This window comes from Rhinoraja longicauda, chromosome 20 (genome assembly GCF_053455715.1).
Source record: "Rhinoraja longicauda isolate Sanriku21f chromosome 20, sRhiLon1.1, whole genome shotgun sequence".
NCBI lineage: Eukaryota > Metazoa > Chordata > Chondrichthyes > Rajiformes > Arhynchobatidae > Rhinoraja > Rhinoraja longicauda.
The window spans coordinates 26,707,635-26,732,660 of NC_135972.1; the positions used below are offsets into that span (position 1 = coordinate 26,707,635).

General features: G+C 41.8%; 1 protein-coding gene across 4 annotated transcripts; it reads right to left on the reverse strand.

Annotated features, from left to right (window-relative positions):
- Positions 1–6,262: 6,262 nt before the first annotated feature.
- Positions 6,263–25,022, reverse strand: atp23 (ATP23 metallopeptidase and ATP synthase assembly factor homolog). Of its 4 annotated transcripts, XM_078416622.1 has the most exons (7): positions 21,517–21,565; positions 16,884–16,929; positions 16,575–16,638; positions 13,778–13,859; positions 9,656–9,793; positions 7,712–7,795; positions 6,263–6,857 (listed from the first exon to the last, which is right to left on the reverse strand). In XM_078416622.1, exons 5-7 carry the CDS (start codon positions 9,752–9,754, stop codon positions 6,654–6,656), a joined length of 387 nt encoding a protein of 128 aa, XP_078272748.1. In that variant the 5' UTR covers positions 9,755–9,793; positions 13,778–13,859; positions 16,575–16,638; positions 16,884–16,929; positions 21,517–21,565; the 3' UTR covers positions 6,263–6,653. The 4 variants fall into 4 exon arrangements, with proteins under 4 accessions (XP_078272748.1, XP_078272745.1, XP_078272746.1 ...); XM_078416619.1 differs by lacking the exon at positions 16,575–16,638 and having other exon boundaries at positions 13,778–13,937; positions 21,517–21,610; XM_078416620.1 differs by lacking the exons at positions 16,575–16,638; positions 21,517–21,565 and adding an exon at positions 24,822–25,022 and having other exon boundaries at positions 6,264–6,857.
- Positions 25,023–25,026: the final 4 nt, after the last annotated feature.

The window sequence follows — 25,026 nt, forward strand, 5'->3', positions numbered from 1 at the left end:
CAAGATGGTGTGCATAGAAAAGAACTGCAGACCCTGGTTTAAACCGAAGATAGACACAAAAAGCTGGAGTCACTCAGCGGGACAGGCAACATCTCTGGAGTGAAGGAATGGGTGATTTTTCGGGTCTGAAGAAGAGTCTCGACCCGATACATCACCCATTCCTTCTCTCCAGAGATGCTGCCTGTCCTGCTGAGTTACTCCAGCTTTTTGTGTCTCTCTTCGCTGAAAATGTAAAGGTGTGCTCTTGGTTGCTAAGGCAGGTCAGGTCAGCGATGAATTAGCCACTGCAGATTGAGGGTTTAGAGTTTTTAGAGTTTAGAGTTTAGAGATAAAGCGCTGAAACAGGCCCTTCGGCCCACCGAGTCTGTGTTGTCCTGCGATCCCCGCATACTAGCACTATCCTGCACACCGGGGACTTTTCACAATTTTTACCGAGGCCAATTAACCTACAAACCTTTATGACTTTGAAGTGTGGGAGGAAACTGAAGCACGCGGAGAAAGCCCATGCGGTCATGAGGAGAACGTACAAACTCTGAACAGACTTGAACAGGATCAAACCCCGGTCACAACTCCACGGCTGCACCACCATTATGCCGATTCATTCTGCAGCTCCTACCATGTTATGGAACATAGACAAGTGTTTATCTTAGAATGTGATGGAGTCACAAAGAATTAAAAGAGGCTATTCGGTCCCTCAAGTCTGTGTTGACCTTCCAATACACATTTGCATTAAACCCATTTTATTCTTTGCATATTCACCTCAAACTCCAGCCCCAGATTCTACCACTGATGTACAGGCCTAGGGAAATATGTACTGGTCAATTAACCTTCCAACCTGCATGTCTCTACGGTGTGATGGGAAACCAGAGCACCTAGAGGAAACCCACTTGGTCCCAGGCAGAATGTGCAAACTCCACACAGACAGCATCCGATTGAAGCTGGATCACGAGAACTGTGAGGCAGCAGCTCCACCTGCTGCAACACCGTGCCACTCCCAGGGCATGAAACGAAAAGAGAACTTTTTAGAATGACTGCTGGAATTAAAAGATAATAATAATTTCAAACTCAATTTTATCCTCATAACTACTTAATGAACAGTACAGCGTTTGTAGAAGGGTCTCAAACTGAAACATCATCTATCCATGTTCTCCAGGAATGCTGCCTGACCTGCTGAGTTACACCTGAGACACCTTGTGTCTTTCTCTGGTAAACCAGCAGCGGCAGCTCCAGAGCTTATTCCAATGGTTTATTGTAAAGCATTAATAAAGTAGCCTTAAACTAAAAGCAAACTGCTTCAGAAGAAACAATATAAGCAAGTGACCTTTGGAGAAGAGTTAAAGGCATTTAAATCAATACAAGCAACTGACTGGATTACAGAGTCTTGAAATGAAATTTACTTTAAGCAATATTTTTCTTTGACGACATATGATGCTACTAAGCAGTGGAGGCAGGAACCTTTACAACTACGTGATTAGAAGCTGAGGATGCACAACCGATCAGTATTTGGGTTGTATGGATAGGAATTGCCTCTTACATTGCAAATTTCTATGATTTAATGATTCTATACAAGGTGAATTATTTCCACCCAATATTGCTGGGATCTAAAGTGTCCTCAATGAAAAGATGGTGATGGGTGATCCTTTCTTTATTAGTTTAGTTTAGAAATACAGCATGGAAACAGGACCTTCTGCCCACTGAGTCCACGTCGACCATCGATCACCCATTCACACTAATTTTATGTTATCCTACTTTCTCATCCACTCCCTATCAGAGGCAATTTACAGAGGCCAATTAACCTACAAATAACGTCTTTGGGTTGTGGGAGGAAACCGGAGCAACCGGAGGAATCACACAGTCACAGGGGGAACGTGCAAACTCCACACGGACAGCACCCTGACTTAGAATCAAACCCGGGTTCTCTGGTGCAATGAAGCAGCAGCTCTACCAGCTGTACCACTGCGCAACCCACTTTTATTTTTAGAAGAGATTAGAACAGATATAATTTACAAGAGAAGAAATCACAGGCTGACTGCAAAAAGGAGTGTGGGACTCAGCATGAGTGCTCTATCAAAGAACTATCACAAGCAGCTGAGTGACCTCTACTGTAAATTAATATAATTCTATGATTCAAAATCAGTTTGAACAAAGTATATACAATGGGCAAGTATGTAAGATTAAGATGCTGAAGCCTTTATTGAATAAAGTTTCTAGCAATGTAGACTTATCATAATTACTGACTCACCAGCATAGGCGGTGGAGTGGAATGGGTTCCGTTAAGTAGGAAAGCTTTGCACCATTGATCAAAATTGTATCCCCTACATTGAACATAGTGGTATTAAAGCTCCCCCTGCAGTCTCATTACATACACTGCAGGGGAAGCTATTTAATTGCCTCAAAACCAAGGGTTAAAAAACCATTGGAAAAGCCACAGACTATTTTAACCCTGCTTGTGTAGGAAGGAACTGCAGATGATGGTCTAAACTGAAGATCGACACAGAAAGCTGGAGAAACTCAGCGGGTCAGACAGCATCTCTGGAGGAAAGGAATAGGTGATGTTTCGGGTCGAAACACTACTTCAGACTTCAGTCTTTAACCCTGTTCTATTCAGTAAGGTTTTGGTTGATTTGTGTCCTAACTCCTTAAATCTGCCTTTCCCCATATCATTCCTAGTTGAAGCCAGTTGCTGGACCATGGCACTGAAGCAAGTCACTGATGCACATCACCTGAGGAAGGATGAGGACCCACAATGGTGGAGCGAGTCAAAAACTTCAAATTCCTGGGCATGCATATTTTCAAAGATCTTTCCTGGACCCAGAACACAGATGCAATTATAAGGAAAGCACATCAACACCTCTACTTCCTGAGAAGGTTACGGAGACTAAGGAGTGAGGAAGACTGCAAAAAGTTGTGAACATTGCCCAGTACATCAGCAGCTCCGACCTCCCCACATCGATGGGATTTACCAGAATCGCTGCCTCAAAAAGGCAGCCAGCATCATCAGAGACCCACACCATGCTGGCCACACACTCATTTCACCCCTGCCATCTGGAAGGAGGTACAGGAGCCTGAAAACTGTAACATCCAGGTTCAGAAACAACTTCTTCTTGGCAGCCATTCGGCTATTAAACACTACAACCTCAAATAAGCTCTGAACTACATAGACTATTATGGTTATTATTGCACTATAATTGTTTATTTTTGTGTGTATACATATGTGTGCGCGTGTGTGTATACATATATATATATATATATATATATATATATATATATATATATATATATATATATATATAGGTGCTCCTCAGCTTCCGAAGGGGTTCCGTTCTGAGAAACCCATTGGAAACCGAATGTATTGTAAGTCGGAATGTATTGCAATACACGTGATCACGTGGCCGGATGTGAGCTGTGGCTCGCTACGTGTTGTGGCCGTTTGCACCATCGCAAAGTCAAACTATTGCAAGTCGAAACATCGTAAGCCGGGGAGCATCTGCATATATATAATCTATATATATGTGTATTTGTGAGTACTTGTATACACACAACTGAACTTTTTTTCTCTCTCTCGTTACATTGTTTCCAGTGTACTATGTTTACACATTCTGTTGTGGTGCTGCGTGTAAGAATCTCATTGTTCTATCTGGGACATATGACAATAAAACACTCTTGACTCTTGACTTTCATCCCGGGACAAGATGTTGATTCACATCCTGACCGAATGTCAACACAGCCATCAACTGCTAACAGTAAATCAATTGACCAGTTTAAGGTACTGAGCCAGGACAGTGTGGTGCAACCTAATCCAACTACTGTAGGTTTTGGATTGTTTAATTTAGTTTAGAGATACAGTGTGGAACAGACCCTGAGTCCGCGCCGACCGGCGATCCTCATACATTCATACTATCCCACACACTACGGGCAATTTACAATTTTTTTACCAAAGTCAATTAACCTAGAAACCTGCATGCCTTTGGAGTGTGGGAGGAAACTGGAGCACCCGGTGAAAACCAACGTGGTCATGGGGAGAGCGTACAAACTTCGTACAGACAGCACCCGTAGTCAGGATCAAACTCGGGTCTCTGGCACTGTAAGACAGCAACTCTACGGCTGCGTCACTGTGCCACTCAAAGATTGGGTATAAGATTGGCATTTACAGTGTTTAAAAGTCTTCCGCATACAATGTGAAATGCTAGTCACACTGGGCTGGACTGTACTGATCCCAGTCCATGTCCTGCTGTCATTGTCTGTGCTAACCCTGTGGCTGAATTAACCACTTGATGTGCCAGCTATATCTCAATGGTCAAGTGTTTAATCGACAATGGAACAATGAAATTCTGACTGCAGCTTGGAGCTCCCGAAGTCCCTCTAACCAGGGACAGCAGGCTCCACGATGTTAAAGTCCGCAGGCTCCCGCGGTCGATCTCCGACAGGGATCGCCAGCTCCATGATGGTACGTCCGCAGGCTCCTGCGGTTGGAGCTCCGAAGCCTGTCTCCAGCAAAGACGCCAGCTCCACGACGTTCGGCTGCAGTGTGGATGGAGATATGATATGAAAAAAAAATTGCATCTCGGTCGAGGTATGAGATTAAAAAATTCTCCCAACCGCCCTCCCCACATAAAACAAACTAAAGAACACTAAAACATACATTTAACACATACTAAAAAAAACACCAAAGGAGCAGACTGTTGGCGAGGCAGCCATTGCTGATCTATTGATGTTGGGCTGAAAGGCCTGTTTCCACACTGTAAGACTCAATGATGGCAAATGAATATCGACGGCCACACAATAATCCACACAGAAGTGGGAAGCGTATGCGAAAGGAAAAAATTAGAGGTTTTAAAGGGGAAAAAAAAGATTTTTATTAGCCAAGAATTTAAAGGGGAGCCAAATGGTTTTGAAGTCACAAGGTTTGGAAGAAAGGTGTAGTGAAACCATTTAAGGATGATAAATTGTGGCCATCTTTGATGGATCGTGTACCTTGGCTAAAATTTCTCTATGTTTTAGGGAACATTTTTTAAAAGCATTACAAAGATTGTCCTTTTCAATGTACTCTTGCAAATTAAATTGTGATAATCATCCTACTAGATTACATTGTGGGATTGCTGGAGCTTGGGAGGCTAATTGGCCTGTTGCCCATACCAGCTTGCTGTGGGGCAGTCTAGGTCACATAAAATATAACCATATCTATAACTTTCCATTTAACAGGCCTTTCATCAGCATTTGGCAAATTGTTCTGCCTGTTCACACATGTACTTGGGCTATTTAGGTTTTTTTTGTCCTTTGGCCCTGCATATTGAAATAGAGTAGCTAGATTTAATGTAAAACATAAGCCATTAAGTTGGCACCAGGCTATGGAAGAATGAGCTGTTTCCTCCAAATTGATACTGGCATCTCATATACCAATTTCCCCTTTCTCTCCCCCCACCCCCACTAGCATGCATAAAATCATGAGAGGAATAGATTGGGTAGACACAGAGTCTCTTGCCCAGAGTAGAGGAATCTAGAACCAGAGGACAGAGGTTTAAGGTAAGGGGGGGGGGGAGATTTAACAGGGACCTGAGGGGTGACTTTGTCACACAGATGGTGGTGGGTGTATGTTACGAGCTGTTAGAGGAGGTAATTGAGGCAAGTAGTATTGCAGTAGCATTGCAATGTTTAAGAAACATTTGGACAGGTAGGCTTAGAGGGATATGGGCAAAATGCAGGCAGGTGGGATTAGTGCAGATGGGGCATGTTGGTCAATGTGTTCAAGTTGGGCCGAATGGCCTGTTTCCACACTGTATGATTCTATGCCCTATACAAATTCACACAGGTTGTTGAATTGGTCTGGTTTTTTTTTCTTCAAAGTCTCCCTCTCTTGAAGGACAAATGGGATACACTTTATTGAAAGATGATCTTATCATCATCCTATATGAAGTCCAGTACTGACCCATAGTAAGCTCTTCAACCTCCTCATGTGGCAATAAGTCCGTGAGATTTATTTCATTCTCCCAGCCTTGATCCATTCCGAAAAGATCCACACTCTTTACATGGAAGTGTACGTGTGTCTGCATGTGTGCGCTTGTGTTGAGGGGATTAGAAAAAAAGGAGCGAGAACTCTATCCAACTTCAGCATTCATTTGATTTGTCAAAGTGAAGCATGGAACCAAATACAATACTTTTTTTTGCGACTAAGTGCTGCACTTTATAATATATCTGCACACTTGTCTTGTCAGATGACTGATTTGAAATGTAACATATCCATATAATTAATCTTATAACAAGCAAGCAAATATTGGTTTGAATGGAATGGCACCTTGAGCAGAATGCTTATGAAGTCACTTTTAATTATATTATATTCTTCAATACAATATTGTTCTGCTGTGGTAATCATAGTCATTATGTACAAACGTGGCATGACAAACCACAAACTGAAATATACTTCAGTGAAAAGATAAACAACAATTAAAAAATAAAAATTCTGAAAGGGTCTACATCCAGTCAAGCACAAGAATTTTGCTTATATTTATTAACGTTGATTGAAAAAATCATGTTCAGGGAAATTGTCATACTTGTAAAACAATCATAGATTCCAGATGCAATGGATTTTATAATTGTGTTTATAGATTTTTATTACAAATTAATAAAACATTACTACCGTGTCACCAGATACATTTTCAGAGATTTGTGTAAAATCTATTTCGATTCTGAAAATCCCTATAGGCGTATTTCGCATCCTTTTTATTGTGTGGAACTCTTCCAAAGGGTTCATGGTCATTAAAACAGCTATCAAAAACATCATCAACTGCTTTCATTGCAGTTTCTCGACTGACTTTGCGAACGGCTAATATTGAACGGCAGGCTCGTTCACGTACGCACTTCTAAGTGGGAAAATAAGACAAATTACTCGAGTCAGATACTGTAACAATTGCACACAATTCAAGAAAAATATTACTCGCAAATCGATTTGTAACTGCCCCTCTCCCAGCACAATTTCATTTACACAATTGTAATGATTGTAGATTCATGACCACTCTTCCACTGAACAGACTTGCACAGGCCTAAAGGTAGTTGATCCTCAAGCACATTGCTTTTGTAAGTGTCACTCAGATGTGCAAAAGATGTGCAGGGCTGACAAACCTGACATCATCTCTGTTGAAAAGAGATAACATGCAGACTGTCCTGCAATCCTTTTCCCCCAATCCGGATATCATTTTTACATCAACCATAAATAAACTCAATGTCAAAGATTTAATTATCCCTAGTTCTCTAATGGATTTCCTACAATGGATCTCTACAGTTCTCTACAATGGATCATCATATCAGTTGAATTAGTTCTTAATTTGCTAGCTCGGATCAAGTTTTAGACTTTTTATACCAATGTAAATATGAGGGTATTTGATTTTTACCCTCGAGATAACCAAATACATATAGAATAAGCGCTTCAAATATGGTTATTGAATTGATTACATTAAGAATTGTGCTGCTGAAAAACTGGAAATTATTTATGCAATTGTAAATGCCACTTCACCGAGAATGAACAATTTCTATCGCCAGGCGATGTTAATGGCATGATCACTGAATTTTCTCCAGTTTTCTAACCTAACCATGCTGGAAGCGTAACGGATCAGGGATGGATGAAAGAGATTTCTACCCAAGCTACAGAGTTGATCTGTAAAATCCACGAAGAAATGAATGATTTTTGCAAAATGATGCACAGTATTATCATACTTACTTGATGGTGTTGCTTTAGGCCAAAATTCAATCTGGTCAATTCGTTCGCAAACGTGCATTCACCACTGAGATTAGCAGCTCGAATCTGTTGAAAATATAGAGGGCAATCTATTTAATACAACTACCAAGATTGGTTTCAAAATGTCATACATGCAAAGTATATTTCATATGTACATAACAAAGGGCGGCACTATGGTGCGGCAGTAGAGTTGCTGCTGCCTGACAGTGCCAGAGCTGGGTTTGATCCTATGTACAGAATCTGTGACCGTGTGGGTTTTCTCCGGGTGCTCCGGTTTCCTCCCACATTCCAAAGACGTAGGTTAATTGGCTTCTGTAAAATTGTAAATTGTCCCCGGTGTGCAGGATAGTGCTAGTCTACGGGTGATCGCCATTTTAACTCGCTGTGTATTTTTGCGGCTGGTCGGTGTGGACTCGGTGGAATGAAGGGCCCGTTTTTGCACTGTATATATCTGTTTTAAAAATCAAAACGGAAACTATCAGAGAAGCACATGATATTTTAAAATAACTAATTACAAGACCTTTTTTCTTGTGTCTTCTTTGATGATCTCTTCTATTTTTAAGAAACAGTCTGGTGATTACTTGTTGCCAATCTAAACCATTGTGAAACCAAATAATCTATTCAATCTTCTGTTTCTGAATTGTGCTGTCACACTTTATTTAAAACAAAACAAACCACCCCTGACCAATAGCAATGACCCTTAATGAACTCTATTAACTATTTTGAGCACTTTCTAACTGGATTTGCAGCGGAGGGTATGAAGAAGGGTCTCGACTGGAAACGTCGCCCATTCCTTCTCTCCAGAGATGCTGCCTGTCCCACTGAGTTTACTCCAGCATTTTGTATCCACTCTCTAAGTGGAATTGGTTGCACAGGCAGGTCGTCAGAATTCTGTCTTAACTAGTCTCCTCCCCAACTCCAAAGACATACAGGTTTGTACGCTAATTGGCTTTGGTAAAATGTTATAAATTGTCCCTCGTGTGTAGGATAGTGTTAGTGTGCAGGGAATTGGTGGTCGGTGCGGACTTAGTGGGCTGAAGGGCCTATTTCCATGCTGTATCTCTAAACTAAAGAAAAGTAAACTAGAAAAATTGTATTCTCTGAACTTATTACATCTCTAGCTGGGTGTACACCAATTTTTAAACATAGAAAACAACTTTTGACAGCAAGAGAACCCACACATATCTATTTCCTGAACTGCAAGTTTACACCAGCAGCAGGAAGTAGATACAGAATATTAAATTCCATAGCACATATCCCCAGATTACAGCTATTTCACAGTTCTTTTGATAAAATAGGAGCGTTACTCATTGCAAAAGACTCCCATTCATTATGCATTTCAAAAATAAGGAAACAGAACTTGAGATGAATCTAGGAACATGGATATCCTTCCAAAAGCATGCAGGTTTGTATGTTAACTGGCCTCTGTATATTGCGTAGGATGCAAAAGTGGGATAACTTTGAACTAGTGTACAGGTGAATGATGATTGTTTCCCTGCTGCATCTCTAAACTAAAGGCAGGTTCGCTTCAGGTTGCGCACGGCTGACATACACACGAAGGAGCATTTGGGAGATTGACTGGTTGGATATGTCTGCTGCTGCAGGCATCTTCTGCTGGGTAGGAAGAGGCACATCCACCATCCTTCTCTACCCACCCCAGCCTCCGAGTCACAGATGCTAGAGCTGGGTCGAGCTGAGCAGAGCTGGGAGGGCCTGGCAGATTCACTCACTGTCACTGAACCCTGCTGGCTGCTCCACTCACTCTTGTTTACCCTCGCATCACACCTGGTTCTGCAATCCTCACCCACACACTACTTCGTAGGAACAGCTGGGTTACAAATACATCTTAGGAACAGAACCCCACCATAATCTGGGGACTTCCTCTACAGACCTTGAGATTCGGACTCCCCCCAAGTAATGTCTTACCTCTGAGCAAGCGAGGTGGTTTATGTTGCGGAACCAATCCACATGCGCACGACAGTGATCAAACGAATGGATTAATTCATGGGTCACGACTCGGTTCATGTGCTCTTGCTGGTGGATATTATTCTGGCATAAGACAATCTTGAATTTAAAAAAAAAACAAAGTTACAGAAACATAAAATATAGGTGCAGGAGTAGGCCATTCAATATGATCATGGCATATCATCCAAAATCAGTACCCCGTTCTTGCTTTCTCCCCAAATCCCTGGATTCCATTGGCCCAAGAACTATATCTAACTCTCTCTTAAAAAACTCCAGTGAATCAGCTTCCACTGCCTTCTGTGGCAGAGAATTCAACGGATTCACAACTCTCTGGGTGAAAACGTTTTTCCTCATCTCAGTCCTAAATGACCCACCGCTTATTCTTAAAATATGACCCGTGGTTCTGGACTCCAACATCGGGAACATATTTCCTGCATCTGTCCTGTCCAATCCTGTAAGAATTTTATATGTTTCTATAAGATCCCCTCTCATCTTTCTAAATTCCAGTGAATATAAGCTCAGTCGATCCATTCTTTCATCATATGTCAGTCCCGCCATCCCGCGAATTAACCTGGTGAACCTGTGCTGCACTCCATCAATAGCAAGAATGTCCTTCCCCAAATTAGGAGACCAAAACTGCACACAATTCAAATTAGGAGACCAAAACTGCACACAAAACTGACACTGATAACTGTACTGGAAAATAGTTGGTTAATTTAACCATTTGTAACATATACAAAATTTTCATCCAGATAAAAAAAGTTTTGACGCGTTATCCATGAAAATATCTGTAATATTTTCAAAATGTGCTATATATCACAATGATTTTTCACGCCCATGGAATATATGTGTCAGCAGCCAGGGCTGCTTTTATTGCCACCTCTTAAAATGGGGTGCTGTCTGAAGAAGGGCCATGTTCTCCGGGGATGCTACCTGACCCGCTGAGTTACTGCAGCATTTTGTGTCTTTTCCTGTACTGAGAAGTTGACTGGGCTATCTTACAGGGAAAGTAAGAGCAACTGTCATAACCTAAATCTGCCAAACTAGGCAGATAACATATTTCCTCCTTTGAAGGGCATTTAAAGCAAATCAACTCTAAACAAAGCTATTTCCTAACTGCTTTCTTCACCTGCTGCCATTCTGTAGCTGTCCACAAGATGGAGGTGTCCTTCCCACCTCAGAAAAGGAAACAGAAACATGCTTGGTTTTTATTTACAGGAATTTTAATTTTCCTGTGAAATTTTTAATTTCCAAAATCTGCTTGTCCTGTGAATGAAAAAGAGCAATATAGTGCTACTGATAACTCTAATAAAGATTCAACATCTACTTAGTTTTGAGTGGGAAGGAAATGCTGGAGTAACTCAGCAGGTCAGGCAGCAACGTTGGAGAAAAGGAAAAGGTGACATTTCAAATCGAGACCCTTCAGACTATTTAGTTTGGCTTGAAATTACTGCAGGTTCATTACATTAATATAAAATTTCTTCTCTAGTGCGATGGTGACATTAATCAACTTAACTAAATTTCCAAACACTTTAATTTCAAGATCCCCTTCTTAATATAGAAAAATCTTTGTTCTGATATTGTGTTATTTATTCAGCTTAGTTAAATTTGACATTTATTTTAACTTGGAATTGCATTGGTCAGGAAATGAGAAATAAATGTTATGTTTTTTGCTTGCGTCGCATTTTGTGCAGTTGAAAATGTCAAAACAATCAAATCCCACTAGGCCCACAAAAGAATTACCAAGATCTGGGAAATCGGTTCAACAGATCTGTAAGTATTGAGCGAAGTGGATTAAAAAGGAATGCAAATTTAGATATTTTATAAAAAATAATGAACTAGTAATATTATGAAGTAGACAGTCATTTTCATGTAATCCATCCCATGATTTTGCACTTTTATGCAAAGGAAATAAATTTATAGCTTTATCTGAGCGACTGGCCGATTTAGTGCTTTGTTGTTGATTCAGAACGAGTCAGAGACATGCAGCATGGAAACATCCCCTTCAGCCCAACTTGCTCATACTGACCAACATGCCCCATCTACAATAGTCACACCTGCCCGTGCTTGGCCCATATCTCTTTAAACCTTTCCTATCCATGTGCCTATCCAAATGCCTTTTAAATGTTATAGTACCTACCTCAACTGCTTCCTCTGACAGCTTGTTCCATATACCCACCACCCTCAGGTGCCCCTCAGGTTCCTATTAAATCTTTCCCCTCTCACCTTAAACCCATGTCCTCTGGTTCTTGATTCCCTACTCTGGGTAAAAGACTCTGTGCTTTCACCTTTTCTCCTCCCCTCATAATTTTGTGAGACCACCCCTCAGCCTCCAAGGAATAATTGCCTCACCAGTCCAACCTCTCCATGTAGCTCAGGCCCTCAAGTCCTAGCAACATCCTCGTAAATCTTCTCTGCACTCTTTCCAGCTTAGTAACCTCCTTCCTATAGCAAGGTGACAAAAACTGCAAAGTAGTCTAAATGCAGCCTCATTAATGTCTTGTACAACTGTAACATAACATCCCAACTTCTATACTCAATACCTTGATTGTTGAAGACCAATTACTGAAAGCTGTTTTGACCACCCTATCTACCTGTGATGCCATTTTCAAGGAGCTATGTAGCTGCACTCCTAGATCCCTCTGCTCTGCACCATTCTCCAGGGCCCTGCCATTCACTGTGAAGGTCCTGCGATGGTTTGGCTTCCCAAAAGGCAACACCTTGCACTTATCTGCATTAAACTGCAACAACCATTTCCTCTACCCACTTGCCCAGCTGATCGAGATCTGCTGTAATGTTTGATAACCATCTTAATGTGGGATACCAGCCTCTCAACAATTTCCACACATTTTAAAATTAATCTGCATTTTTGACAATATTTAAATATAACTCATCACTTTCCTTTTACGAAATATATCAAGGCTCAATGCTGAGGATTTTTTTCGGGACATGGGCATCACTGACAAATCCAGAAATACTCTACTTGATCCTAGATTGCTAGGGCACCTCAGTGACCATTTAAGAGTCAACCATATTACGATGGATTTGGAATCAATACTCTGGACTTCAGACACCATGACAGCCCCTGCAGTCAGGATCGAACCCGGGTCTCTGGCGCTGCAAGACAGCAACTCTACCACTGCGCCATCGTGCCACCTTAAGTCGGATTCTAGTCAATAGGTGCAGGAGTAGGCCATTTGGCCCTTTGAGCCAGCACCGCCATTCAATGTGATCATGGCTGATCATTCACAATCAGTACCCTGTTCCTGCCTTCTCCCCATACCCCCTGACTCCACTATCTTTAAGAGATCTATCTAGCTCTCTCTTGAAAGCATCCAGAGAATTAGCCTCCACTGCCTTGCCTGGAAATTAAACACCGTTTCATTTCCTAAAATGGTACCCGGATGGTTATGTGGAAAGACTACAAAAGCTAGAGTTGTTCTTTGTAGAGCAAAGGAGGTTAGGAGTAGTTTTGATAAAGGTGTTCAAATTCACGAACATTTTTGATAAAGATAAACAGCTTCAGTGACAGAAGTAATAGCAATCAGAGAACAAACTGATTTGGGAAAAAAAAAATCAGGATACAATGAGAAACCTGTTTTCTCATCTCTGGGCTTCGCCCAACAATTTGCCTATCAACCCCCCCCCCCCCTCCCCCGCTTATGTTCACCTATTACCTGCTACACTTTGTCCTGCCCATCTTCACTTCTAGCTTTCTTTCCTTCTCCTCCCACATCCCACAATCAGTCTGAAGAAGGGTCCCGACCGGAAATATCACATATCCATATTACCCAGGGATGCTGCCGACCCGTTGAGTTACTCCAGCATTTTGTGTCTTTTTTTACAATGTGGAAACTTAAACACACACCAGTTGTGACAGTCTGAAATGTGCTCCTTAAATCAGCACTGAAAATAGATTCAATGATAGCTTTCAAAAGGGATTTGGATGAATACTTCAAGGGAAAGATATATGTAGAGCATTGGGAAAAGAGCAAGGTAGTGAGAATAACTGGGCAGTTCCTTCAAGCAATCACACAGAGACAATAGACCAAAGGGTGCCCTTGTGTGCTCATTCTTATTCACCTGCGATATTTCAGCATCAAAACCTCCACTGACAGTTCCATTACAGTCTTCACAGGAAAAGTGACGATCCTTATATACGGTGCTGAAGACATAGAATATTGCAGATATCATTTGGCTGTCTTTGATGTAGTCACTTAAAAGAAAACATTATGCTGGATATCTGAAATAAAAACAAATGCTAGAAGCTCTCAGCAAGACAGACAACATCACTGGGGTGAAAAATAAAGTTAACATGACAGGTTGATAATCTTTCACTAGAACTAGATGTTATGGATTTTTTGCTATGAAATTATTATTATACAAATATACTAATCTATTACAGTTTTTATTATAACATGTATCATTTTGTCCAAATATAAGTAAGAAAGAGCAGATTGTCTCCTAGAAACCATTTATAGAACGTAGAACAACAAAACACAGGAACAGGCCCTTCGGCCCATAAGGTCTATGTTTAACATGATGCCAAGAAAAAACAATCTCATGTGTAGGGAGGAACTGCAGATGCTGGTTTTGCCAGAGATACACAGTGAGTCAGGCAGCATCGCTGGGGAAAAGGAACATGTGACTTTTGGGTTGGAACCCTTCTTCTGATTTACTGATTTAGTCCGACTAGTTTAGTTTAATGTCCATCTTTCAGTCTGAACGGTTCCGATCCGAAACATCACATGTTCATGATAAACTAATCTCATCTGGTTTTACGTGATTGATATGCTTTCATTCCCTTCATATCCATGTGCCTATCTAAATGCCTCTTAAACTATCATATCTGCCTCTACCACCACCCCAGGCACCAAGTTACGTGGACCTACCACCCTCCGCGTACAAAACTTGCCCCGTATATGAAAGAATCTCACCGCTGTGTAAAAATAAAACCGCCCCCCACCCCCGGGCAAATGTAGAGCTGCATCTTTTGTTTACTTGTCCTATAATGACTGTATTTCTGACACCCTCACCCCTGCCATCAGTCACTTCTGCCTTGCACTTTTCACAGGTGTTATCACTTTTCTTCGTTTTCCATCCAATTTTTCATTAACTTGAATAAAACATAAAGTGCTGTTGTAACTCAATGGGCAAGGCAGCAAATATGGTGGGAATGGATAGGCAGCGTTTTGGGTCAGGACTCTTCTTTAGTCTAAGGGTTCCGATCCAAAACATCACTCATCCATTCCCAAGAGCGATGCTCCTTCACTTGCTAAGTGACTCCGGCTTCTTGTTTTGCACAACTTGAAAGATTCTAGCATCTGCACTTCCTTATGCCTCTTTCTTTCAACTGTACATGCATAACAAACTGCTCAACTCTAACAGTTGCTATTTCTAGGTAAGTTAATGCTCAAAACATTTACTTTGACACTCACATTATATGTAACTGCTGAGATGCTATTAGAAATGAAATGAGATTAATAATTACTATAATTATTGATTGTATTAATGTTTCAAGATGACACTCTGACTAATTTGGCTATGTCACATTTGGAATATAATGAGTTATTTCTGGGTGCTCTGGTTTCTACCCACATTCCAAAGATGTGCAAGTTTGTAGGTTAATCAGCTTCTGTATATTGCCCCTAGTTTACAGGATGCAAAAGTGGAATAACATATAACTAGTATAAGGATGATGAATGGTCAGTATGGACTCGATGGGACGAATGGTCCATTTCCACACTGTAACTCTAAAATTGTATGCAGTTTTAGTAGCCCCATTACAAGAAGGATGTGAAGGCTTTGGAAAGAGTGCAGAGGAGGTTTACCAAAAGTTTTGAAAGTCTGAAGAAGGGTCTCAACCCAAAACATTTATTCCTTTTCTCTAGAGATGCTGTCTAACCCACTAAGTTACTCCAGGTCTCTGTGTCAATCTTTACCAGAAGGTTGCCTGGATTAGGAGGCGTTGGCTAAAGGAAGAGGTTGGACAGACTTGGACTGTTTTCGCTGGAATACCAGAAGTTGCAGTGAGACCCAATAGAAGTATATAAAAATATGAGAGGCATTGATAGGGTAGACAGAACCTTTCTCCCCCAAAGATGGAAAATACCAGACGGCATAGCGTTAAGGTGCAGGGGGCAACGTTTAAGGATGTGCGGGGCAACTTTTATTCTACGTAGAGTCAAGTCAAGTCAATTTTATTTGTATAGCACATTTAAAAACAACCCACGTTGACCAAAGTGCTGTACATCAGTTCAGGTACTAAGAAACGAACATACAATGGCACACAAACATAACAGCACATACATAAACAGTTTGCAGCGCCCCCTCAGAGGGCCTCAAACGCTAGGGAGTAGAAATAGGTTTTGAGCCTGGACTTAAAGGGGTGACCGCGCTTTTGCGGTTGCAGCTCCGAGTCTTTGAGTCGATGGAGGGGGCAGTTCTGATGGGGAGAGGGATGCTGTTCCACAGTCTCGGAGCTGCAACCGCAAAAGCGCGGTCACCCCTGAGGATGGTGAGTGCCTGGAATGCACTGCCAGGGTTGATGGTTGAGTTAGATACAATGGTGGCATTTAAGAGGCTTTTGAATGGGCATATTGATATGCAGGGAATGGAGGGATATGGATTATGCGCAGGTCTATAAGAGATGGTCTTGGCATCATGATGAGCACAGACATTGTGCTGTATTGTTCTATGCTCTTGTCTGAATAAGAGAGCCAGCCACAACAGTTTATGCAGACATTGACTGCACTGCAAATATTGGCCAAACATGCTCATAACAGATGGAAATGTCAACTATAAAACACACACAGCAGTGCAGTTGGTCATCCATTTTGCTTTTTAATTTTTTTCCCCATGCGAATCTTGGTCAGCTTACCAGATTCAAAGCAATCAATACACAGCTGGTTCCCTTTAGTTGGGTGAAAGGATAAGGAATCCACCTGCATAATTAGGAGTTAACAAATATTATTTGAGTACTTCCACCACTGATCTGCACGTTCCATTTGGTTCCGTTATTCTATCCATATTACGGTTGAGCCTTCCTTTGCAATTCTTTAATTTCTTATATATATTAAATGTATTGGAATTAACTTAGAAGCCATAAAAAATGGTTGAATCCAAATTTGGGCATGTATGTAGACAAGAATTTGATGATTGTTAACAATCAAATTAAGATTAAACTTACCATCCTGAACTTTTCATGGCATCCATAAGTAGTTTTGCAAAAGGACCTGCAAGGAAAAAAATGCTTTAAGTTATTCAAAAAAAGTGAACTTGAATTCAGAAACTAAAAATTTTAATTATTTAATCAGTCTGTCAATTCTAAAAAGATAGAATTCTTACAAACGCTCAATGCCTTCAATCCTCCACCCCACCCACCTGTACGCACCTATCACTTACAGGCTTTGTCCCGCTCCCAGCTTTCTCCGCCCCACTACAATCAGTCTAAAGAAGGGGCCCTTCTTGCAGAAAATTTTGGACATAGCCCAGACCATCTCACAAACCAGCCTCCCTTCCATTGACTTCATCTGCACTCCATGCTGCCTCTGCAGAGCCACCAGCAAAATCAAAGACCAGTCTCACCCCTCACTCCCTCTCCCATCAGGCAAGAGGTACAGAAGTTTGGAAATGCACACCTCCAGATTCAGGGAGATTTTTCCAGGTGTTTTCAGGCAACTGAATGGTGCTCTCGTCAGCTAGAGTGTGGTCCTGACCTTCATCTACCTCATAGGAGACCTGTGAACTATCTTTAATATTATATCTTGCACTAAATGTTGTACTCTTTATCAATTTGTGGACGGCTTGATCGTATTCATGTATAATCTTTTCTTTGACTGGATAACACGCAAACCAAAGCTTTTCACTGTACCTTGGGAGACATTACATTAATAAACTAATAAATAATAACAATCAAAAACGTTAAAATTTAAACCTGATAGATTTTATAGCTTGAGCAGCAGATGATGTCAATACAGTAATGAGTGTAATGTTTCAGTATATGGTCACCCCTAAACACAAGAGAAAGCAACAAAGAGGGAATGGGTGACTGCCAGTAAGACCAACCAGAGTAATTTGGTAATTCAGGAAACCACCCACTGCTCGCCCCCTTCACCGCACTTAAAGGACATTTCTAACCAAGGTAAAGTCCAGTAAAGTCTGACTGAAGATAGTTTGAAAGTCTCCAATGAGGTAGATGGGAGACCTGGAACACTCTCTAGTTGGTGAGAGGACGGCTTAGTTACCGGATAACTGTCCCAGAATCTAGACGTATGCATTTCCAAACTTTTGTGCCTTATGTCTACTGGGAGAGGGGAGAAGAGGGAGTGACTGAGACTAGACTGGCCTTTGATTTTGCTGGTGGCTTTGCCGAGGCAGTATGAAGTGTAGATGGAGTCAATGGAAGTGAGGCTGGTTTGTGTGGTGTGTAGGAAAGAACTGCAGATGCTGGTTTAAATCGAAGATAGACTCAAAATGCTGGAGTAACTCAGCAGGACAGGCAGCATCAATGGAGCGAAGGAATGGGTGACGTTTCAGGTCGAGACCCTTCTTCAGACATGTTTGTGTGATGGTCTGGGCTGCGTCCCCAACTCTCTGCAATTTGCATGTGGCCTCACTCTGACATTGGAAGAGCAGGACAGAAAGGTCAGCATTTTGTGTCTATCTTCGGTTTAAACCCTCATCCACGCCTTCATCACCTCCCGTCTGGACTACTGCAACAGCCTCCTCTATGGTGCACCCTCAAAAATCATCAATAAACTTCAATACATTCAAAACTCCGCTGCCCGTCTACTCACACACACCTCGATCCGTGACCATATCACCCCCGTCCTTTATAAACTCCACTGGCTCCCCATCCCCCAGAGAATCCAGTACAAAATCCTCCTCATAACCTACAAAGCCCTCCATAACCTGGCCCCATCCTACCTGACCGACCTCCTCCACAGACACACTCCCACCTGCACCCTCCGCTCTGCCGCTGCCAATCTCCTATCCCCCCACATCCGGACTAAACTCAGATCCTGGGGGGACAGGGCTTTCTCCATCGCTGCTCCCACCCTATGGAACTCACTACCCCAAACCGTTAGAGACTCCCCCACACTCACCACATTCAAAACATCGCTGAAGTCTCACCTGTTCAGTACTGCCTTCAACCACTGAAGGTCACCTCACCTTCTGTCTCCTTTCTCTGTTCATTTATTTATTTACTTATTTATCTATTTATTCATTTCCCTATGTTCTCAAAATCTCTGTAAAGCGTCTTTGAGTATATGAAAAGCGCTATATAAATAAAATGTATTATTATTATTATTAAAGCAGCATATACAGTTCCTTCCTACACAGGGGAGTTAAAATGTTTGGCAAACGGGAGATTGCCTAGGCCAAGGCAGACTGGGCTGAAGTGTTCAGTGCAATGATCAAGTCTACGCTTGGTTTCGTTGATATATAGGAGCCCACACCAGGAGACCAAGGTGGATTGAGCGCAAGTATTCAGTGAAAGGAAGTAGAGGCATTGTTGTGCTTTCTTGGCCATTCATTAATGGGAGCAGACAGAACCTGCCCCTCTTTACAGTACAGGCACGATCCCAAGATGGTATGTTGCCTCCTAGGTGCCAGCGTTGAGGTTATCAATGGGCAGCTGCAAAGATTTCTGGTTTGGGAGGGTGAACGATCAGAGGTTATGGTCCAAATTGGTATTATTATAGATATAAAAATGGAAGAGGTTCCAGAGTCACATTTTATGGAGTGAGGAAAGAGATTAGGAAAGGAGTCCTCAAAGGTGGTGTCTCCAGAATACTTCCTGAGCTCTTTGCAACTGTAGCCAAGGAGACACTGGAGTGGTTAAGATGATGTGGATGGTTGTTTGCTGTCATAACATCATCACCACCTCAAAGAAGACAATTCGTATTTTCCAAAAATAGCAGGTATTTGTGGGATTGCAAAATGCTGCATTGTATGAGGCTTTTAAACTAAGGTCTGATTAATTTTGCTACTCACGGGTGAAACGTGAATGCTTATGTCATAGGAGTGGAATTAGGCCATTGGACCCATTGCATTTACTTTGCCGTTCAATCATGGCTGATCTTTCTTTCCCTCTCAACCCCATTTTCCTGACTTCTCCCATACCATTTGATTACTATTCAAGAACCTGTCAATGTCCACTTTATATACTGCAGAAACCCATGGCACCCTCCTCTATATACTTGCTTGCTCTGGCTTTAGTCGCAATCACAGATTGTTTGATCTTGTGCCTCAGTGCAAACAGACTAACATCACTGCATTCCAAAATAATAATAAAATAGTGATCAATTTAATGTAATAGAATGTCACTTGCCAACAAGCATTCAATAAAAGCCTTATAGACCATTTAAGTTAACTAAAGGAAAGTTTGCCATAATGAGAGACATTACTTTCACCTTCAATTACAAAGCAGAGTAATCAGTGCAACAAATTTCTCTACAAATTGCATTGCAAGCAGGATCTAGGAAAACTATTTTACAAATAAATTATGATTTCTTTAAAAGAGAATTTTGTGAATATAATGCAAACATGCTGACCATACATGCAGTCTGCATAACTGACAATGTCACAACCATTCATGATGTGCGATTTGAAGGTAAATATTAGAATTTGGACATGGAGTTCATGATTTGGGCATAGTAGTTATGATTCGGATTATTGTGGATTGGTACTAGGATCAGGGCAGCACAGTGGTGCATCGGTAGAGTTCCTGCCTTACAGCGCCGGAGACCCGGGTTCGATCCCGACTACGGGTGATGTCTGTATGGAGTTGGTACATTCTCCCCGTGACCTCGTGGGTTTTCTCCGAGACCTTTGGTTTTCTCCCATACTCTAAAGATGTACAGGTTTGTAGGTTAATTGGCTTGGGTTTGGCATTGGTGTAAATTGTATCTATATGTGTAGGCGTGTGTTAATATGTGGAGATCAGTGGTCGGTGTGGACTTGGTGGTCCGAAGGGCCTGTTTCTGCATTGTATCTCTAAACTAAACTAAATAAATCAGAAACCATTATTGACAATGCCTGATTCAGTATAAGAGTTGGGAGGGAGGATTATTGGTTTGAGACTGCTCATGATTCAGTTTGTACTGTTGCCTAAATGCAGGAATTTGTAAACACATCAATTTTGTTCTCAAGTGTCACCTCAGGCCCATCATTTTAATGTTAACTTCACCCAACAGCCTGTTTCAAAGCTGTTTTAATGTTTAGTTCGGTTTAGAGATACAGCACGGAAGCAGGCCATTTGGAACACCACGTCCATGCCAATCATCTATCATTTGTTCTTAGTATTTCTATGTTATCCCATTCTCTCATCCACTCCCTGCATACCAAGGGCAATTTACAGGCCAATTAACCTACAACCCCACAAGTCTTTAGGATGTGGGAGAAAACCCAAAGCAAACGGAGGAAACCCACAGTCACAGGGAGAACAAGCAAACTCAAAAGTCAGGATCAAACCCGTCTCTGGCACTGTGAGGCAGCAGCTGTATTCATTCACAGCAACTGTTACCTATCCCAAAAAGCAGTTTCTACCAACTGCCCATTACATTGACTTAATGAAGTACATTAAGACAGTCATCTGAAAACAGAACCTCCAATTTACAATTCAGCATTTTATGTTTTCCAAGAGTAATGACTAAAGACAAACTCCCCTCACCCTCCATCATCACAATTCCCCTCATGCCGTTTTAATCCTCCCTCCTGTCCTCACTCCCATTGCCCCTCTCTTACTCCCATCTCCCTCCCTCTACCCCAGTTACTCCTGTCCCCCCCCCCCCATCCTCCATCTCCCCTCCACTCACTCGTATCCAGGGCCATTTTCAGCATCAGCTGGCACTTGTGGTTGAAGGTGAAGAGACTTTCGGCGAGCAGGCCCTGCTTCTCTTTCCCCCCCTTGTTGTGCTGGGGGAACAGCCCGTAGCCACGGTCCCCCTCCTCTGGCTGCCCTGCCCCTGCATCCATGACCATGTGTGGCTGGGCCGGGTCTCGGGTGCCGGCGCCGTGCTCCCACTGAAGGTCAACCGGGGCAACTCTCTGCAACCAACTACAGCACTCTCAGGTGCGCCGGTCTACAACCGAAGATACTAGAGGAGCAAGATGGACCACTCCGTTGAAGTCGCCTGTACTGAAGTGCAGTGCGCAAAGGGACGGCCGCCATTTTAGTAAGCAACATCTGCCTCTCGCAGTGTAATCAGTGTTGTGGGGGAACAGTATGTGTGAACATACCATTAAAATGCAGAATATATCTCATCTATCAATTCACAGATTTTTGTTATTTTTCTTTTTAAATGTTTCTGCAGGTTTCTGCCTACTAAAATGGCGCCATGACATACTACGGATTTTAGGGTCGAGTGATCTATTATCTATGTCTACACCCACCCCCAGTGCTGGCGTTAAATGTTTTAAAACAATTGCTTATCAATAAAAGGCACGTTTGGCAGCTGGAGTTTGCCGCATGCGCATTCAGGAGAGCGGAGCCTCGTCCCGTGACGTCATTCACAGATGGGCCAATTACGTCATTCAGTTTCGTCCACTAATTCAAGCACAATAATAATAATAATGTATTTTATTTATATAGCGCTTTTCATATACTCAAAGACGCTTTTTAACTATCTATATTTATTCTCTTCACAAAATGCTGGAGTAACTCAGCAGGTCAGGCAGCATCTCAGGAGAGAAGGAATGGGCGACGTTTCGGGTCAAGACCCTCTTCAGACTGATTCTCTTTTATTTATTTATTCTCTTGCTACTTAAAATCAATATAAATGGGGAGCAACTGAAGCATTTGTCTGCAAATCAAATGGCTTGTAATACTCACACAGGAGGATAAAGTTCTTCACTCAGAGGGTAGCAATATTGAAACATATCATATCATATCATATATATACAGCCGGAAACAGGCCTTTTCGGCCCTCCAAGTCCGTGCCGCCCAGCGATCCCCGTACATTAACACTATCCTACACCCACTAGGGACAATTTTTACATTTACCCAGCCAATTAACCTACATACCTGTACGTCTTTGGAGTGTGGGAGGAAACCGAAGATCTCGGAGAAAACCCACGCAGGTCACGGGGAGAACGTACAAACTCCTTACAGTGCAGCACCCGTAGTCAGGATCGAACCTGAGTCTCCGGCGCTGCATTCGCTGTAAAGCAGCAACTCTACCGCTGCGCTACCGTGCCGCCATATAAGATTATTACAGGATTGGGCACGCTAGAGGCAGGAAACATGTTCCCAATATTGGGGGAGTGCAGAACCAGGGGCCACAGTTTAAGAATAAGGGGTAGGCCATTTTGAACGGAGATAAGGAAAAACTTTTTCACTCAGAGAGTTGTAAATCTGTGGAGTTCTCTGCCTCAGAAGGCAGTGGAAGCCGATTCTCTGGATGCTTTCAAGAGAGTCAGACAGAGCTCTTAATGATAGCGGAGTCAGGGGGTATGGGGAGAGGGCAGGAATGGGGTACTGATTGTGAATCATTAGCCATGATCACATTGAATGGCGGTGCTAGCTCAAAGGGCCGAATGGCCTACTCCTGCACCTATTGTCTATTGTCAAACCTATCAAATTTTCTACAACAGAACATTATGGGGATAAAGCCCTGAATAGATTTAGGAGGAGGTAGATCAATTTCTACATACAGGAGGCATCAAGGATACGGGGAGAGCATGGGAATGTGTATTTAATAGACAATTCGATGTGATTGTACTTAATCGTGGAGCAGGCTTGAAGAGACAAATCCTTGCTCATATGTTTTATAATAATAATAATAATAATAATACATTTTATTTATATAGCGCTTTTCATATACTCAAAGACGCTGTACAGAGATTTTGAGAACATAGGGAAATTAATAAATAGATAAATAAGTAAATAAATAAATGAACAGTAGGTGAGGTGACCTTCAGTGTCAATGTTTCAATGTGTGAGGACTACAGGACATAGATTTAAGATTTTGGGCATACGATACAGGATGAACATTGGGAAGAGCTTTCACACAATACATGGTGCTTTCAAACGAAATTTGGATAGGTTCCAAATTCTTACTCATTGTGAAATATATTTAGTTGGTATTTTAACATATAAAACCTTGCTAAATATTGTCCAACAATACCTTTTTCAAAATGTGATAATCTTTTCAATATATAAAAATATGCTTAAGCACATTATACAATTGAAACCCAGGGTACTTGCTCAACACACCCTAATTGCAAATGAGTAGGCCACTCAAGATTATTCAAATTTGTCCCATCATACAATTCAATTAAGATCAGTGTACTCAAAACCTGCATTGGTTCTATAACTCTTATTGCAGTTTTCTTCACAATTCAACAATCCAGATTTTCAATTGAAATGGCCTGAACCTACCCTTTACATGAGAGAAGTTCCACTGGAGCAGGGGAGAATGCAGGGAAGCTTCATTGGAATGTTTAGTTTAGTATCGTTCAGAGATACAGCACAGCCCTTGATTGCTTAGATTGGGAAAGTTTAGTTATGGAAAAAGAATGGATAGGCTGGGTTTGATTTCCCTGAATGGAGGAGTTTGATGGTGACAAGATAGAACAGTATAAAATTATATGAGGCACAGGGAGGGCATAGTTTTAAGATAAGCAGAAGGAATTTTAAGGATTATTTTCAGCAAAAGTAGATGATATTTGCAATTCGTTGGCAGAGGTGGTGGTGGAATGAGACATTTAGAGAGGCACTCAAATAAACAAGACTATAGAATGAAATTGGTCTAAAGTAGGCAAATGGGATTAGTGTGAATGGGGAAAAAAGGTTCACATGGATGTGAGGAGCAAAAGGGACTGTTTCAGTGTTGCGCAATTCCATGCCTCTATATCCATTGAGTTTAGAATTAAGTATTTCCATGATAAATCTGCAGTAAATCTTACCCCAACTTTAATGTTACCATATTTTGCTCTTAAGGAATGACATCTTATGAGTAAACATGTTAACTCAGCTGAAGCAAACTGTAATAATTCACTCCTATTGATTAACAGGTGATTGGCAGACTCAGGAGTGAAAGGTATATGTACTTGATTAATGGAATTAGAAACGAACTGGGGATAGTGTGCTTGACTGGGAGAGAATCAGCTATGGACTTACTGTCTGGTGGAGCTGGCTTGATAGTCCATATCCCGTTCTTGTTATTGCATCTTCTATTCCAGGCTCTTTCGGCCTAATCTCAGTGAAATACAGCTTCATAAAGTTCTACAGCAACGGATGAGAAGAGCAAGGTACAGAACCCAACCGCCCGGGGGAGGGGGAGCTCCTGTACTAACATGGCCACCAACGTGGTGAGCACAGATAC

Bases quoted from the DNA above. Each gene is read 5' to 3' on its own strand.
- atp23 (XM_078416618.1), bottom strand. From the start codon at position 21,682: ATGGTCATGGATGCAGGGGCAGGGCAGCCAGAGGAGGGGGACCGTGGC. The intron at 16,930-21,516 runs GTGAGTGGAGGG...TTTTCCTTGCAG, and splicing joins GAAAATGGCCCTGGATACGA to GTCCTTTTGCAAAACTACTT. The intron at 13,860-16,883 runs GTAAGTTTAATC...CTATGTCTTCAG, and splicing joins GCCATGAAAAGTTCAGGATG to CACCGTATATAAGGATCGTC.